We start from the raw sequence: 19,656 nt of genomic DNA, 5'->3' as shown, positions 1-19,656 counted from the left end.
GAGTCTCCTAAGAGCATCTGAACTCCTCTTTCATGGGGTCTTATTCATGATGCTGGGTGCCTGGGCAAAACTTTAGAAATTCTGAGGCACAAATGCATGTGAACAAACAATCTGAGCTAAGCAAAGCGGTTCCAGCACCATGGAGGCCTCCCTTGGGGTGCGGAACAAGGGCGTGGGTGAACTGTGGGAACTTGCCGAAGCTCACACAGCTGCCTTGAACACACACTCCCAAGGCAACACCCTTGCCCCGCGTTAGAGACCTGTGTCTGATCTCTGCAGGAGCAGGAGCAGCTGCTGCTCGTTCCATTTATCAAGCACTTGCTATATGTGGTGGGTAGTAGGCTAAGCATGTTACACACAGGACTTTACCCAAATTTCAACTTGTAGGTAATAGGCAACATGGTGAATTCTACCTTAAGGAAACCGGGGCTCAGAGCAGTGCAGTGACTTTCCCTAGGTTATTCATAGAGTAGGAATAGAATTAGAACGGAGATTGAGATCTGCCCACCACCAGGCTCTGTGCTTCCCAGCTTCTGCTTTTGCCCGGGTCCTTCTGCTTGCCTGTGGGTGAGCGATCACAAAAGCAGAAGGGAAAAAAAACCACATGCTACAGCATAACTGAGCCAATGCTAAGAATTACAAACTTTAAAGGGAAATTTAAAAGACATTTAAGCCAACCCCTCGCACAACAAGAGAACCTTCAACATATTTGAATACTCCAGTGACAGGGAGCTCATTACCTCAATCTTACTCCATCACAGCAGGATAAACAATGCTTTCCACTATCTGACCCAGCCCCTTCTCTCCTCTTTCCCCATCTCACCTTCCCATGACACCAGGCACTCCATTCATACTGAAGCCCTCACTCCATCCTCTTAAGCTGGGTTCCTCTCACCTCCTGGACTTCATACACTGGGGAGAAGAGGTGGATGCTTCTGTAATAAGTCAAACTGAGTTCCTTCAGGAGGTCAGCGAATTCAGCACATTCAACAGTAAGGGAGAATAAATGAATGCAAGACTGAAGGATCATTTTAAAAAACTTTGTGTAGCACTAGCCATTTGTAATATACTATCACTATTTTTAATCAGTGATTAAAATTATTATAAGTCATTAAACTAAGGAAATCTTCTAGTGGGTTGAACTCAGGGATGGTCTAATTCACCGTTAGCTATGTAGAAGGGTCTGAGGGGTCCCAGGACAGGCAACCTGCCTAAAATATTTCCCCCATGTGTTTGGCAAAAGTTCTGAATCTCTGCTCTCAGAATAGAACTAGTTTACCCACTTGTTAAACTGTGAACAACCCTGAGAAAAAGATATTAAAATATTGATATTTTCACCTTAGCGTCAATAACTTTGTTAATTCCATTTGGTTCAAGAGGCTCCAGGATGGCACCAGAAAATAAAATAATAAGTAAACAAGGTCCTTCTATTTTTAACAGTTGCCTGTTCAAGACAACTGTTCAGGGGTGAGAAGGAAAGAAAAACCACTTTTTCATCACAGTGTCTTGCCTTGGGATTGTCATTCTAGATGAGAAGCATGGCTTAAGAGCATGTAGTCAGGAGTTCCCCAGAGTGGGCACAGAGGAGTTATAGAGCGAGAGGAAGACAGGGCGGTACCAAACGCCAGCTCCCTCTACCTCACAGTTTTGATTGAGGCCATTTTTGTTTACATGGTTTCTGACTGATTCTAGGCTGAAGGATATCTTCCATAGCTAAGAAGGATATTTTGAAGAAAATATTTAAAGCTAAAGGCTAAATAACCAAACCCAAATGGTAGATTTTCTGTTGGTATATTTTGTTCCTGGCTCTATATCCTTTAAATATAATTAAGCAAATTTTTGATGGACCAGGTACAGAACTGGCACTGTATAGGAGAAAGTTACTGTAGAAAATCCGTACATTTTCTCCATCTTCGAAGACTCTAAGATCTAGCAAGGGTTTAAGACATAATCATTCAGCAAACATTTGTCAAGTGCCTCCCAGACTCACTATGTACAGCTGCACAGATTGTGCACAGCACAACTGCAGGGGTAACATTTACAAAGATTACCTGTGAAAGGACCCCATGGGAACTGGTAGTACATGGCCTAACCCAGCCATGCCACCACTGCCAACCTTTACTGAGCATTGAGTACAGCAATTTTATGTATAATATCTCTTTTAAGCTTAAAAACAACCTCTTTGAAGTAGGTACAATCATCTCCATTTTACAGGTGAGACAACTGAAATGCAGAAAGATTCTTTAAACTAGCCAAGGTCACATACTTAAGGAGTGCCAAAGGTAGGGTTCAAAACCTGGCTGCCCAAACTCATTTCCCATGTCGCTTTCAGTACTCCACGACCACCCTCACCATTCATTCATTTGTTCATTCTGCTATTCATTCATTTCTTCAACACACATTAATCGATCACGTCTACCTTTAAATACTGACCTAGGTCAAAGTGGAGACTTATATCTATTATTTAAAACCAAATAACTATAAATAAAATAATATTGAGCATCTACTCTATACTGGACATTTTGCTAAGTGTGAAGAACTCAACCATGAATTACAAAATATCTGCCCTCTGGGAGCCCAAAATCTAACAAGCAAGCAAGAAAAATCCATTCATTCATTCGGTAAATATTTACTGAACACTGACTCCCACAGGTGCTGAGAACGTCACAGTAAATGAGACAGATAAAGTCCCTGTCCTCCTGCAGCTCCCATTCCAGAGAAGGCAAGCAATACTCAACAAGCACACAAATGACAACAGTTCACAGCGATAGTTCCCAGAGGCAGTACAGCAGGGTGACGGGGTGGACAGTGCAGAAGGGAGCTACTCTGGATGGGGTGGTCAGCAATCCCTTGGAGGAAGTGACCTGGGGCTCAGAGCAGAGGAGGAACAAACCCTATAGAGGTGTGATCTTTTCCCAGAACAGGGCTGACAGTGGTCTCTCTGCCAGCAGCGCCCACAGCCACTGGGGTAGAGCCCTTCCGTCCTAAAGGGAGCGTGAGAGACCCCACAGCACCCTCCACAGTCTATACACTTTAGTCCAATGTGGGACACGTCTGAGGGTGGAATGCGTGCTATGAAACACTGTGCAGGCTCTCCCGCACCAACCCAGGAGCACTGTCTTCTTCCTAGTAGGTGGGTACAAAAGTAATTGCAATTTTCCCATTACTTTCAATGGCAAAGACCGCAATAACTTTTGCACCAACCTAATACAATCGTTTTCTATCAAACTGATGGAGCACATTAAGGCCACACAGAATTGATTCTTCATCATCCTTTTTGGTCCTCGGGCCAGAAGGCTCAGGTGAGCAGGCACTGACTCCAAATTGTTTAATGCTTGTATAAAACCTAAATTTCCTATCCAAATATGCACAGAGTTTACGCATACACACACAAACACTCCCAAAGAGGGAGCCTATGATGCATCTTCTGACACATTCATGTTGCTCATTTATAGCCGTAGCCCCAGTGCTTAATGCCTGGTACAAAGTAGGTACCCACCAACTGCTTGCTGAATGAATAAGTAACTGAACAAAGGGGAAAGGCAGCCAAGGCAGGGGAAACCATAACTGAGTCTTAAACCCAGCACTTCTCTGTTGGCTAGTGGCTCCCTCCTGCACCCGTGGAGAGAAGTGAAGCCTTCCAGAAAGGAAGGGAGCTGAGAACCAGTTTCCTCACCTTTCTCAGTTTCTTAAGACCTACCAACATTGCAGTGCCAGCTTGCCAGCTGTTTCTTTCTCCTCAATCTCTCGGTCTCAGGGAGACAGAGAAGAGGTCCAGGCGGCTGCCAGATGTGAGGCTGTGCCCACACCACACTTACCCTTGCACATCATAGCAATTACAGTCACCCAGGCAGCACAGTCCCTGGCAGATGTGCATCCCAGCTTGGGAGAGGAGTTACCCGAATGCTGAGTGTTGCAGCTGCTGACTACATGATTCGTTTGGCACTCTCAACCGAAGTGAGGAAACAGCGTGAGCTAACCGGTCATGTCTTGCTGGCCCCTGGGATATAAAACCTATCCCTGGACAACTTTTCTGATGAAATAGTGACAGGGTATGCACTGTGAGCTGCCTCAAAATGGCTTGTGTGTGTGTGTGCGTGTGTGCACGCGTGCATAAGCTCTGTGCATATTTCGACAGGACATTTAAGCTTTATACAACATTAAACAAGTTTGGAACCAGTGACCACTCACCCGGGCCTTCTGGCCCAAGGACCAAAGGGATGAAGAATCAGTCTTGTGTGTCTTTAATACGCCATCAGCCCAGCGCCTACAGTAGTAAGAAAACAGTGTGCCTGGGTTGGTGCAGTGTTTAAGGCACCCATTCCACCCTCAGACATGTCCCAGGCTGGATTATTAGAGTGCAAAGCCACCGTGGAGGGTGCTGCGGGGTCCCTGACTCCCTCTAGGACTACAGGGCTCTACATTAGCAGTGGTGGGTGCTGCTGAGGCAGACTACCGTCAGCCCCCTTCCAGGACTCTCGGCTGGAGGTCACGCCCCACTCAGAGCAGCTCATGGTAATGAGTGACCAGTGTGAGGCCATAACAATTTTAAACGTCATCCCAGCTTCAGCATCCCTAAAGGGCCAGCTGAGGCCTCTACTGAGACAACACTAAGGTTCATCTTCTCCCTCAGCCCAGTCCTGGGCCTTCCCTTGCCTCCTAACACCCCTGTTGGTAGAATTAATTTTTTGCTTAAAAAAAAAAAAATTGGCCTTCCTACTAAACTTCATCTCAGAGTCTGATTCCTCGGGAACTGGAGCAGCGACAGCCACTGTCTTCAGTGGGGAGACTCTGGGTTTAGATCTGGGTTGAGTATAAATTTCAGCTCTACAAAGTACTGGTTATGTGAGTTTGGGCCTCTTTGAGCCTTAGCCTCCAAATCTAGAAAATGGACACAGTTGTGCACACCTTGTAGGGCAGTTGTGAAGACTAAAATATAGAAAGCATTTAGCATGGTGACTGGTTCATGGTGATTTAGTCATTCCATGAATAGGAATTTTTAAAATATATGATTGTGTGTGGTCATTAGAGGTTGGGAAGTTCAGAGGAGGGGGAGGAGACAGGGAGGTTAGTTAAGGGTATGCAGTTTCAGGGGGATGGGAAGAATGATTCCTACAGTTGTGTAGCACTGTAGTGGAAGGATGGCTAACAATTAGTGTATATTTTCAAAACTCTAGAAGAGAGGGTTTGGAATGTTCCCAACACAAAGAAATGATAAATATTTGAGGCGACGGATATGCTGATTGCCCTGGTCTGATCATTATGCATTGTATACGTGTATTAAGATATCCCTCTGTATCTCATAAATATGTAAAATTATTATATGTCAACTAAAAATAAGAGCAAAAGATGATAGAGCTATTAGCAAACTCTTTCCCTTAATAACAGTTATCCATAAAAAGTGTGTGTGCGACTGTATATATGTCTGTGTGGATATATACATATATATAATTGTATAGCTCAGCTTTAACTGGTTGTCATGTGGGGAAGTTACACTCTCTCTGCCTCAGTTTCCTCCTCTGTAAAGCGGTTTGGACTTGAGAATTATTGCTGATGTTTCTTGAACACCTGCTCTACAGCAAATTCCATGCTGAGCATTATACTTTATTTGCTCTTCAACAAATCCTGCTGGACTGATATTGCTTATATTTCACCATTATTTTCATCTTACAGGGGCAAGCAGGGGCATCAAGAGGCTGTGAAATCTGGCCAGATGGACCTCAAAGCCGAAGTGCTGCACCGTGATGTCGTACTGCTTCCTCACTTAGATGGTGTACATGCTTCCCGCCGGTGCTGACATTTTTTAGGATCAGAGGACTCTGTTTCCAGCTTAATGAAAAACATTTGCAGAAAAGATCAAGTGAATTCCATCAACCCACGGGCGCAGGCAAAGGCACAGGACGGAGGCCAAGCAGACAAAGTTGATTCCCTTTCATTGCGTGGTTCAAAAGCTGGTGGGGCAGCCACTGCTGTTTCCATCTGTCCTGAACTCAGGCTTTGTCCCTCTCACTGAGCTCCAGGATGAGGTCAGGAGAGAGGTGCTGGAAAGCTGAGCAGGACAAACTGTAACGAGACATCTTTCCTCGCTCCACCTCGCACCTCTCAGCTGCAACCTTCTTCACAGTCCGCTCTGCCAGCAGCAACCTGCGCTGCACCCATTGCTCAAAAGGGCTCAAAGTCAAGGGCAAGAGCATTTTCCAAATGGTATGTTGAAGTATTCATGTGAAACACACATAGAATGGAGAGGACAAAATCCTAAATAAATATTCTGTGTTTTCCCCGGCTTTCAATCCAAATAGTAAATTTAATTCAGTAGCACCTTGATATGGTTAGGCTCTGTGTCCTACCCAAATCTCACCTTGTAGCTCCCGTAATTCCCACACGTTGTGGGAGGGACCCGGTGGGAGATGACTGAATCATGGGGGCAGGTCTTGCCTGTGCTGTTCTCATGATAGTGAATAAGTCTCAGGACATCTGATGACTTTTAAAAACAGGAGTTTACCTGCACAAGCTCTCTCTGCCTGCTGCCATCCATGTAAGATGTGACTTGTTCCTCCTTGTCTTCTGCCATGATTGTGAGGCCTCCCCAGCCACATGGAGCTGCGAATCCTATTAAACCTCTTTCTTCTGTAAACTGCCCAGTCTTGGGTATGTCTTGATCAGCAGCACGAAAATGAACTAATACACACCCCTAAGAGAAAAGTTGCTGAAACAGGGAATGCAAGCTGAATGCCAGTTGTCCTGGGAATAAACCCTTAGGAGATCCCACATTTGGGAAGCAGGGGAGGGGTGCGATGATCACACAGGCAGGCTCCAACACGCAAGAAGATAACTCAAGCTAACCTGCAGCAGCCTTGCTGGCTTGGTTGGATGCAATGTACATTTGTCTTATGAAGAAAGATGCAATGTACATTTGTCTTACGAAGAAAATGGTATCTTTACTATTTCACTTGTTTTGTAAAACAATTTTTCTCCAAAGAGTACAACTGTACACAATACACAGATGATATAATTGTCCACACTTTCTCAAAATCTAGCTTGTCATCCACCAAAGCACTCTCATGATAGTGCAAAGTGAAAGCCTTTACATAGCTTTAAAGATCATTGTTCCACTGCTTCAAGCCCTGCAAGGATCTGCAGTATCCAATGCACTTTACACTTTGGACCCTGTCCTCTTCTGCACCTGCTGGTCCTGCAACACTGAGCTACTTGCATGGCCCTGCCTGAGCCTTACTGATGCATGTCCCCATGCTTCCACACATGCAGTGCCCTCTGCCTCAGACACTGTCCCTTCTCCTCTTGGCCATATAACAGATGCATACTCGTCCTCTATGTCACAGTTTGGTCATAATATATTTGTGGCGCTTTTCCTGCCTGTCTATGGTGAATCTGGGGGAACCTTTACAGTATCCCACTGCAGCCCAGGAACAATTCCACTGTGCAGATGGACTCTTGAGTCTAGACTTGTCTGGAGATCTAATTGCTTAGCTTCATTTAGTGTGTGTGTCTGTGTGTGTGTGTGTGTGTGTGTGTGTGTATAAGCTACCCATTCAAAGTCTACTTCAAAGAAAGAATTCTGCTCCCCTGATTGGTCAGTGGGGATGGTGTGCAGATGGAGGAGACTTCTGAAATCTCATGGACCTGTCTTGAGTACCTACTATGTGATAAGGGCTGTTCTATACACTGCGTTTCTGTTGCTCTAGGGAAGGTTTCTAACACACTAGCTGGTTTGAAGGCACCAGGAGTTTAGCAGGCAGGTGAGTTTTAGAAAGCCTTTCCAGAGAGAAGGGTTTGCATGTGCAAAGAATTCTTTTTTTGAAGTAGACTTTGAAGGGTCAGCTTATACACACACACACACACGCGCGCGCTCATAAAAGAAACGAAGTCAAGAGATTAGGTCTCCAGACAAGTCTAGACTCAAAAGCTCATCTTTGCTAATCTATTTCAGAAACTCAACCAAGTAATCTTATCTAACTCTGAAAGGGTCCATACAGATGTGGGTTCAAATCCCAGCTCAGTCATTTAATTTCAGTTGCCTTACTTGAAAAACAGACCTCGCTACAAACCTAAATTTCTTGTGACTATTACATGACTTATAAATATTTGATATTTAAGAAATATTTCCTTTTCTCCCTGAATAGAAAGTACATAAAGATGAGTATTTTGCATACACACAGTGCATACGCACCTGTACACGTACACATACACATATAGACACACCCTCACAATTCATGTCAGAACGACACAATGACATTTCTAGACCCTGAAGGCAGAATTATCCCCTCCCTCTGATTCACATCAAAGGAACATGCCAAAATTCTTAGTTCCAATTTGGGAACTTTAACACAGAGATAGGATGTTGGCTCTGACATTTCTATGCTTTTAAGTCATACTTGTTAACGCTTACAAGCACTGTGACATCTCATTCCACCTTGGAAACATCTACTCAGACCCATAGGCTGTGTGTATTGTGAAAGGACATGCTCAATGCTCCATCCTTTTTTCTTCTTTTGTAGGTAATTCACACGTCAGTAACATAAATGTTTAGCAAAAACAGAGTGGAAGCATTGTAAAATCATCCAGAGAAGTTATGCTTTGGTTTATGCATCTTTAACGATAGTATTTGACATCAAAGCACTCTTTATCTATAAATTTAATAAATAATTTTTTAGTGATAAAACTTAAGGATCACAAGTATATCAAAAGCAAAAAAGCACTTTAATTTATGTCTGGTAAGTATGCAACTAGCAACAACTGTTTGAGACTAATTTGGCAATAAAAATCTAGGGTCTTAAAATGTAAATTTCTCAAGCCCAATAATTCCACTTTGGTGAATCTTACCCCAGGAAATAACCTGGACTTCTGGAGGAAATTTTAGGTACCAAGTAGTTCATTTTGCTATTTTTATAATGATGAAGAATAATAAACAATTAAATGCCCAAAGATAAAGAAATAGACTAGTGAACTGGTGGAATAACAGGACAGCTATCTCTGTGAACAATATCCTTGCTTGTTTGTTGTTCATCACTAGAAGGTGAGCATCATGAGAGTAGGCACATAGAAGACTCAGTGAATGAGTGAGTACATATACACATCATGATTTAGAGAGATATGTAACAATTTGGAGATACATATATAATGCAATATTAGGTAAAAACAACCGAAAAGTGCAACATTATAAATAGAGATTACAATGATATCAGACCAGAGAGCCTAAAAAGATTGAAAAAATAAACACAGGTTAACTGACACAGGTAACTTCTAAATAACTGTGATTTTCGTTCTACATTTCTGCATTATTTGAACTTTCTACAGCTAACAAAAATTATAACAGGACCTATCTCTTGAGGTTCATATGAAGTTTAAATGCTTAGCACAGTGCTGAAGACAAAATGAATTTTCATTAAACGTTCAACAGTTTTGAAAAAATACTATAGTATTGTTTTGAATTAAATACTGCCCTTTATCCTCTCTCCCTCCACAATCCCCTACAAAATGAAGTAAAGGAAAATAAGCATCTAAACCCACAAAGATAACAAAAAAAGAACAAGGAAAAAAGGAAACGCAAGGAGCAGACAGCAGATGAGGGACTTCAAACACCGTTAAGTGAAGAATGGGAGACGGAGACTTGTTAACTGACTCGGCAGAGAGGCACAAGCAGTGCCCCAGTGCCTACAGAAGGAAGCACGTACAAGACCCGCAGCTCTCCAGGGCTTTGGTGAGCAGGAAGCAGGTGCTGCAGTGGACAGGGGTACAACAGGGATTGTGTGTGACAGGAGGATACCTGAAAATCTTGACAATTGTAACATGGCTCTGTGGTGGACCATATTTACATGGCCATAATAATGATTTACTCTTGTTTCAACCCCAAATCTCGATATTAATATATTTTGTGGATAAAGGAGGAAAATTGTAAAAGAGGTGATAAAAGAGACAGAGAGCTAAGTCTCTATCAAGGCAAGAAGTGAATAGTCACTTCTGAAGTTGACAAATCAAGGAACAGTGGGATTCCATGGGTAACTGGTTCCAGGACCCCTCCCACCCATGGCTACCAAAATTCACAGGTGCTCAAGTCTCTTAAACAGAATGGTGTAGCATTTGCGTATAACTCACACACATCCTCTGTATACTTTAATCATCTCTAGATTACTTAAACTATCTAATACAATGCCTACACACAGCTTTGTCTGCATGGATTCAATGTAGTACTTGACGCACAGCAAATTCAAGTTTTGCATTATAGAATTTTTTGGAATTTTATTTTCTGATTTTTTTTATCTATGTGTCATTGAATACATGGCTATGGAACTCACATACAGAGGGCCAACTGTAACTTAGAAACACAGAGGCCAGGATGAGGAAAAAAAGTAAAAAAAGTAGTTAAAGGAGTTGAAAGTTGGGGCTACTAGGAGTGGGAGTGGCAGATGAGTAGAGATGACAGAGGGAATTCATTTGGTTTTTTTTTTTTTTTTTTTTTTTTTTTTTGAGACGGAGGCTCTGTTGCTCAGGCTGGAGTACAGTGTGATCTCGGCTCACTGCAACCTCTGCCTCCCGGGTTCAAGCAATTCTCCTGCCTCAGCCTCCCGAGTAGCTGGGACTACAGGCGCATGCTACCATGCCTGGCTCATTTTTGTATTTTTAGTAGAGACGGGATTTCACCATATTAGTCAGGCTGGTCTCGAACTCCTGACCTCGTGATCCACCCACCACAGCCTCCCAAAGTGCTGAGATTACAGGTGTGAGCCACTGCGCCCGGCCTGTTCTGCTTTTTAAACCATAAATCTTTTGGGACTTTCTGATTATTTCAACTGTGTTTGTACATTAACTTGATAAAATTCAAAATCAATTTTGACCAAAATCTGGCTAGGACATGTATTATCTGCTTGGTCTTGGGCAACTTAATCCATCTCTAAGCCCCAGTCCACCTTCTGTGACATGGCAATAACACCACCAGCCTCGCAGCATTTCAGGAAGCTAACATCTGTCATGAATGCAAAGTGCTTAGCATACACAGTTTCTATAGAAGGCTCAAAACTTTATATATAATGTGTTCTCCAAAGTTAGCTGTTTTAACTGACTGAGGGAAACTAATAACATATATGAGTAAAAGATATTTTTATACTTTTAGCAACAGCCTTGGTTTTAAATAATTTCCTCCTACATGAGCTATATTCTGTCTCTCCAGCCAGGGCCATCATGGCCATAATGACAGATGTCTAGGGTCCCTTAGACATCATGTCACAGGACAGGAATTAACGTCGCTTGGCCTCTTGGCTGAGCAGTGTCTGGAGCCCAGGCTGAGCCTCTCATTTCCTGACAAAGGGAAGCAGAAAAGGGGACGGTGCAGTAAGGCCCGTGCTGTAGTGACCCTTCCACCTCACCCCCATCTAGAACATCCAGATGTCCCCACTGCACCCCACCTCTCTGCACTTCCTGCTGCTTCATGCTAAATACAGCGTGTTGTGAGGAGGGTCAGTGGGATGGGCAGGAGCAAGGGCAGCCTGGGTCCAGGCTATGCTACCGGGCTCCCGGGCACCTGGGCTCCTGGACTCAGGGCCAGCGTTTCATTGTTAGATGTCACCGTGCTGCCCAGTGTGGCCGATAACTGTGAGCTCCAACTCTTTTGCTAATAAGGAACTGACTTCTTTCCCTCTTTGGCCATAAATAACACCATTCTTGACATTGCCTCCGGATCGTGTGTGTCTAGTCGTTACTCGATACGGCGAAATAATCCTTAAAATGAAAACTGGGAGAACCCGACTTAAGTCTTACTCTGCTTCAATCAGCCACATTATTTTCACAAATCATTTCATTTCCATGAGTCAGTTTTCTTATCTGCAAAGCTGGCATGTTGCTGGCACTCACCCTCCTTATACATGTGTCTAATTCATAGGAGCTGGAAATAATAAGAGTGATGTGCAAGCTATCAACTACTGTACAAAAGCAAGAGGGAAGAGGAGAAAGAAGATGAATGAGGCAGTGCTCTCAACCGAGAGATCAAAAAAACAATGAACTTACCTTTCTCTGTGAGGGAAGGCAGAACAACCGAAGGGCAAAAACTGGGAGCATTATTTTGAGCAACTGAAAAGGAAAAAACAGACGTTTAGTTCTTTTCTACCCTCTTGGTATCATCGAGTTCAGAAGGCATTAATAGAAGTACAAGATGGTGATCATGAAATTGGACTTGGAAGACAGCCAGCCAGTCCCAACCTGTATCAGTCAGGGTGGGCTGGATGATGCTGAGCTAACAAATAATCTCAACGCATAAGTGGCTTAGAAAGTTCAGGATCCCTCTCCTTGCACTACCTGCCTACTGCAGAGAGGCTGGGGGCTTCACTCTACATTATCCTCTCTCAAGGACCAGGCTGAAAAGGGCACCTTCTTGCCCCAAGTTTCAATAATTGCCAAGCAGGGCAAAGCGAATGCAGCAGATTTATTTCAGTCTTGCTCTTAGAGCTTTGGCCTAGACGTGACACACATCACTTCTTTCCTCATGACATTGACCAAAGCTAGGAATGAGATCAAGGGTGAGGAAGTGCAGTCCTACCCCGTCCCAGAGAGCAGAGAGCAGAGACGTGTGGGAAACAACACAATGCCAGCCACTATCACTTACTGACTCTGTGAACTGGGTGAGGCTCTTATCCTTTCTGGGCCTGTTTTCACATCTGTACAATGAGGATAGTACTACCTACCTGGAGAATTATGACAAAATTACAGGAGATAACACAATTTATTACTTTTGGCGCTGTGCCAGGCATAAGATACCAGCTCAGCAAATGCCAGCTGCTATTAGCAAGCAGCACATCGTGGTGGCAGCCTGGACTTTGAAGGCAGAGAGACTGGATATAGACCTCAACAGATCACTTGGAAGCAGCGTAGAGTGACAAGTCTTTTAACTTCCTCTATTTTCAGTTTCAGCATTGATAAAATGAAGATGATGTAAAAATTGAATGAAGAACCATTCATACCCAGTCTGTGACACATAAATGCAAATTACCTTCTTTCCCCTTTTCTTCCTTTACTGAACAAATCTAAATCTTCACCACTCTTTTATCTCCAATGGCCCAAACTAGAACCATACATGGGATCTCCTTGCTCACGGGGAGCTGCGGCAATGTAGCACGGCCAGGAGTCAAAAGTAAGGGCTCCCGGCTCAGCGGTCCCAGACAACATTGGTTTGCTGCTTTTCTGCTGTGTAACCTCGAGCAAATTACTCAAACTCTCTGTCCTCAGTTTCCTTGTCTATAAAATGAGCATAATAACAGTGCCTCTCTTAAGGTTGCGAGGCTTAGATGAGCTGATACTGGTGCAGCTTTGATCATTTAGCAAACGTTCAATATATCCTATGATTCACTCTTAATACTGCCCTTTAACAGTAATACACTCTTGCCTTGCCTTTTGTCCCTGTGTGCCTCCATGAAAAGCCATGGGTCAGAGTCATGCTCTACTCTGGTCCCAAAGTCCTTGCATGGGTCCCCTCACATCCACCTCCTTCTCTGCCTTCTTCACTTTGGTCAGGTATGCCAAGTCCCAGCCTCTCTGGGTTCTAGAGCCTTCAGCTCTATTGTGTCTTTTTCTGCTTGGCATCATCTGTCTGGAAGCACCTGCCACTATCATTCTAAGGCACCAGATCTCAAACTTTGGCAGACCTCCAAATTACCTAGAGGGCATGATAACATACACCTTGCTGGGTCCCACCCCAGAGTGTCTGATTCGGCAGGTCTGGGATGGGATCTGAGGTTTACATTTCTAGCAAGTTCCCCAGCTCTGTGGTTGCTGCTGATCCACACTGACCTAAGGCTTCTGTCATCTCACGTTCTGGGAGCTCCTCATATAACTCACAATTGCTCATAAGTACCCCCATGTTCCACTACACCCAACTGGCCAGTTTGATACTTGTCACCCTGTTTTCACCTGTTTAAAATGTTTGTTCTTCCTAGAAGAGACTCAGAACCATGTTCCTGAGAGTGCAATCTTCAGAGAATAATTTGACTATCTATGTTGAGGGCATTCAAATGTCCACACCCTTGGATCCAGCAATTCTGCTCCTAGAAATTTACTTTGAAATTCAAAGCAAACTCTGTTTGCAAAGGAAACATTTCCCAATACTGATTGAACACTGGCAATTACATACATGTTGAACACTGAGAATGGTGGTGTGAGCTACAGCACATTCCCTGGGGGGATTACCACGCATCTCACGTCAGCAGAGCATTTACCACACAGTTCTGCTGCTGTTGCTTTCCTTTCCTTTCACACCCACCATCAGTGAGAAAAAGTAACAGGCATTATCAGCCTTTGTGTGGGATCTTCTTTATTGTACAGGACTGAGATGAGTCCTGAGAATCCTCAGCTTCCCTGCCCCTAGGGCACTGAAAACCTCAACACCCTCAGTCCCTGGGAGGGCTAAAAATTCCCCAGGGGACGCTCCTACTATGAACCTTACTGTGTAACCTTGGGAAAGTTTCTCAGCTAATTTATACCCATTTAAACAGATGAATGCTAGCCTTCCTGGGATTCATGCAGTGGTGTGCAGAAGCCAACTCACAAAGGCTCCCAGCAGCCATTGTGCATGCTCCTTCCCACCTCTGCTTTCAGAAGCAGCAAGTTGGCAGCCTGAAATCAGCCATCATGGGAGGATTCACACCATGGGAAATGGCAACCACTTGTGTTACTGTCATATAATAAGAAATACACATTTGGTCTTCATCCCAGTTCCTGGCACAGAGCTCCTAATACCCTCATAATTTCCTGAATGATGGGAGTGATATAAGCATCTTTTATTAGAATATTTTATCTGTACTTCTGACTAACCAGCTGTAAATTGGGGGTCTCCATGACCTCCTCCTTGGGGTCAATAATTTGCTAGAATGGCTCCCAGGACACAGGGAAACACTTACTAATTAAGTTTTATTATAAAGGATACAACTCAGAAACAGCCAAGAGGAAGGAGTGCATAGGACAAGGGGGCTGGGGAAGGAGCCTTGAAGTCAAGAGCTTTTGAGTCCCTTGGGATCTCTAGAGTGACAAAAGTATCTTTTTGTCTGCTGATAGGATGACTGGTGGTTGGAGGCCCCTAGATAGCTTAAGAAGGAGGACTAGTTGCCACAAAGACCAAGGCAAGAGTAGAGGATTGGAACTCTCAGTCCCACTCCCCTACCTCCAGGAAGAAGAGAATGGCTGGAGATTGAGTTCATTGACCAATGGCCAATGACTTACTCAATTCTCACACATGATGGAACCTTCTTAAGTCCCCTCAGCAACCAGGCTTGGAGAGCTTCTGAGTTGATGAACACACAGAGGTGCTGGGAGGGTGGGGCACCTAAAAAAGGGTGTGGAGGCTCCTCCCCCGGCCCCCTTGTCCTATGCAGCCCCCCCTTTTGGCTGCTTCTGAGTTGTATCCTTTATAATAAAACTTTAATAGTTAGTGGTTTCCCTGAGTCCTGGGAGCCATTCTAGCAAATTATTGACCCCAAGGAGGAGGTCATGTCAACCCCCAATTTATATGGTCAGAAGTACAGGAGGCTCAGGGCTTGTGATGGGTATCTGAAGTTGGGGGCAGTCTTCTGGGACTGAGACAACCTATAGGGTCTGACTTTAAATCCAGGTAGTTAGTGTCTGAATTGAATTGAATCACTGGTCCAGAGGGTTGAAGAATTAGTTGGTGTTGGGGCAAAATACCCTACAGATGTGGAATCGGAAATGTTGTGAGTAAAAAATAGCTCTTACTCCCACTTCATCGGTTGTAACATATTTGCCAGCACAGCACTGCATGGAGTAACAGTAGCCTTTACTTCATCAGATTGTTAGGGAATTAAAGGAGATACTGCATGCCAAATGCTAGCCTAGTTCCAGGAGCAGACTTTATGCTTAGTAAAAGGTTAAGAAGCTGTTCATAGGATGTGAATGATGATAAAGAATAGATTCTACAGTAAATTGCTACCTACATATGGAAGTTTCTATGTGGGTTGCAGAGACACATAATTAGAAGAGCTTGTCATTTCCTTTCCAGATTCTTACATCTAGAATTGCAACAGGGTCCAAAAACATTTGCTTAGCAGAAGACAGGAACTATGAGGCTTCAACTCTCTTTTCTAGAAGTCACATTTGACTTTGTAAACAGATCTTGCCCCACTTGCAGACAATGCACAGCTGCAGATAAGATGGGCAGCCCTAGTTCTCTTCAAAGAACAGAAGTCCCAATGCCCCAGAGGCCCACCCCTTCCAGGAAGCCCTGGGCTCTGGGGTACTGCTTAACCGCAGAGCAGCCCCTTATTCCACGCACCACCCCCACCTCACCTCAGCACTTATACCCTTGTCCTCTGGAGGCTTAGAACAGTTCCTATCTGGCTCTACTGCCAGGAAGAGGCTGCAAACAGTCTCATTTGCATTCACAATTGCTTAGCCTAAGACTCTGCAATTCTGTGCTAAGATGCGTGGAACTTTCTGCTCACTTCTGAACTCTGCTCATAGCAGACTCAGAAGGCCCATGGCTGCAGGCTCTTTGGACGCTCCTCTTGGTGCTCTGCTGCACTAGGTCTGTGCTTTTCTCTTTCTGAATGCTGGGAGACTCTGCTCTGTCCTTTGATCTGTGACCACAGCCCTGTAAGAAGGTTATGTTGCAGTTGTCCATGTGTGCAGGTCTCTGCCTCTGAGGCTGTGAGGTCTGTAAGGGCAGGGACATGCTACCTCCTCTCTACCTACTGCCTATGGTTAGTCAGTGGCCACTGCTCCTTCACCCCACTTCCCTTTCTCTATATCCAGCTTTCAACCGGAGTCACTTTTGTATAATCCCTTGTAGAACAGAATTTCCTGTTCCTCTCTCATGCTCTAAAGAAGCACCCCCAACCCCCTACCTCTCCCCTGGTATCCCACTACAGTAATACAAGCCACATCACGGTGTAATTCTCTGATTGGAGAGAATGATTATCTCCTGAGGATGGAGAGGAGAATAGCACCCTCCTCAGGGGGGTGTGAGTTGATACAAGGAATGCCTTTAGAGTAGTGTCTGTGACACGGTTTGGAGGTGTGTCCCCTCTAAATCTCATGTTGAAATGTGACCTCCAGTGTTGGAGGTGATCCTGGTGGGAGGTGTTTGGGTCATGGGGATGGATCCGTCATGAATGGCTTGGTGCTGTCCTCGCAGTAATGAGTGAATTCTCGCTCTATGAGTTCACACAAGAAGTAGTGTTTAAAAGAGCCTGGCACCCCCTCTCTCTTGTTCCCTCCCTCTTTCTCTCACTCTCATCATGTGACAGGTCTGCTTCCCCTGCACCTTCTGCCATAAGTAAAAGCTTCCTAAGGCCTCTCCAGAAGCTGGGCAGATGCTGATGCCAAGCTTGCACAGCCTGCAGAACCATGAGCCAAGTAAACCTCTTTTCTTTATAAATTACCCAGTCTTGGATACTCCTTTATAGCAATGCTGATATAGCAATGGATGAACACGGTCTGACATACAGTAAGTGATTAAGAAAGATCTGTTTTCCTTAACATCTGTCTCCTTAGCCAGACTGTCAACCCTTTGTGGGCAGGGACTTCTAACCTCTGTGCTTCCAAAGTGTTTGGCATATAGTAGGAACTCAATAAATCTCAGTTCCTAATTGATCCTAGTGGCAGTTCCTCAGAAACAGGGGACCAAGTGTGATACGGTTTGGCTCTGTGTCCCCACCCAAATCTCATCTTGTAGATCCCATAATTCCCACATGTTGTGGGAGGGACCGGTGAGAGATGATTCAATCATGGGAGTGGGTCTTTCCCGTGTTGTTCTGCTGACAGTGACTGGGTCTCACAAGATCTGACGGTTTTAAAAACGGGAATTTCCCTGCACAATTTCTCTCTTTGCCTGCTGCCATTCATGTAAGATGTGACTTGCTTGTGTTTGCCTTCCACCACGATTTTGAGGCTTCCTCAGCCATGTGGAACCGTAAGTCCAGTTAAACCTCTTTCTTTTGTAAATTACCCAGTCTCAGGTATGCCTTTATCAGCAGCATGAAAATAGACTAATACACAGTGTTAATGGGCTCATAGTCATCACTCAGTATAGATGTCACCACACTAAAGGACCAAACCATGGACTTGAAGCAAGGCCAAAATCTATTATTGAAAATATTCATCAAATCCTTGGTAAAAATGTTTGTCTCATGTGCCAGTGCTGACAGACAGGTGAAGGAGAGGATCCTATTCACCCTGCAAGGCTCAGGCCCAGGGATTCCTGTCTCTAGGCAGACTTTCCGAGTCCCATAGAGGCTACTTCCTACTATTATGTATGTAATTACCTAATACAAAGCTAAGAGTGGGGAAAAAAGTAATGACAACGTCAGCTTCAGTGCTGGGATTTTACATCAGTATACTGGTGTGGTTTTGTTAACTAGAGAACATGGAATTCAAGACTATACTAATGTTCAGAACTCAGCAAATAAGTATGTTTTGGCTCAAACTATATCATACATCAAAAGATGGTTTCTTACTGGTCAACATGGCCCAGCTGTGAGAATATTCTAATTTATTAAACCAGTCTCCTTAAGTAAGGTTCCCCTTTCTCCACCTAGGTCTTAAGAGGAAATAATCCATAAAGTCTTAAGACTTATCCCACCACCCACTTCTATTTGATGAAGACAACGTAAGGGAAAAAGAACCTTGTCCTGCTCTGCTGGAGAGTCAAATCACACCGTGTCAACACAACCTTGTGACAGCCAGTCCTCCTCCTTCTGTTCTGAAATGAGAACCATGGAGCCACTTATACCAGAACACCCATAAGCCATGTGCATCCCATGGTGTTTCCTGCTCAGGGGCCATGGATGGAAGAATGAGAGTCTAATGACATTGTAGCACTTGTCACTTCTCTCCCCAGGCACCCAGACACTGAAAACAGGCAGTGCACACTGTGAAAGACCACCTGCGTGGGCCGAGGAGATTGCAGGAGCTGGACCTTAGGCCAAAAGGAGGGCCCCTAGGAACCTTCCAGCAACAGGCTTCCACACTTCCTCTATGGTTTGATTGTTTGTCCCCTCCAAAACTCATGTTGAAATTAAATTGCCATTGCAACAGTAATAAGAGGTGAAACCTTTATGAGGCTGACCCCTCATGGGTGGGACTAACGACATTATAAAATGGCAAGTTTGGTCCCCGTTCTTTTCTTTGCTCTTCTGCCTTTCCCCATGGAATGACATAGCAACAAGGCCTTTGATAGATGCTGGCTCCTTGATATTTGACTCTCCAGTCTCCAGAACTGAGAGCCAATAAATTTCTGTTTATTATAAATTACCTAGTCTGTGGTATTCTGTTACAGCAGCACAAAATGGACTAAGACGCCTCCTAAGCACAATTTCTTTCTCCTATGTTCCCGTGACACTTTACTGATAAGTGTTCTAGTATTTCATCTCTTCTGCTATATTTAATCATATTTCCTCATATCTTCCTCACTAGACTGTGTCTAAGGAAAACGAATATATCTTATTAATCTCACTTTCCACAGTGCCCAGCACAGTATATAGCTGAAAACAGACACTCAGTAAAGTCGAAAAATTTATGGTAAGAGAGACCCAGCACAAGAATGTTTTATTTATTTATAATTTGTAACTCCTTCTTAGACTATGAGTGACTGCAAAACAGAAATCATGGCTTTTTCACGTTCAATCACACAACATAGTGATTTAG

General features: G+C 44.1%; 1 protein-coding gene across 3 annotated transcripts in view; it reads right to left on the bottom strand.

Annotated features, from left to right (window-relative positions):
* The window catches only part of TG (thyroglobulin), a 273,445-nt gene that overhangs the window by 142,317 nt on the left and 111,472 nt on the right, over positions 1-19,656 (bottom strand). For all 3 annotated transcript variants that reach the window (XM_031669772.1, XM_031669774.1, XM_031669773.1), the window contains exon 35: positions 12,019-12,081. In XM_031669772.1, the coding sequence (XP_031525632.1) occupies positions 12,019-12,081 (63 nt within the window). The remainder of the gene's footprint in view (positions 1-12,018; positions 12,082-19,656) is intronic.

The sequence above is a fragment of the Papio anubis genome, chromosome 8 (assembly GCF_008728515.1).
Source record: "Papio anubis isolate 15944 chromosome 8, Panubis1.0, whole genome shotgun sequence".
Classification (NCBI taxonomy): Eukaryota; Metazoa; Chordata; class Mammalia; order Primates; family Cercopithecidae; genus Papio; species Papio anubis.
This window is presented reverse-complemented; position numbering and strand designations above follow the sequence as displayed.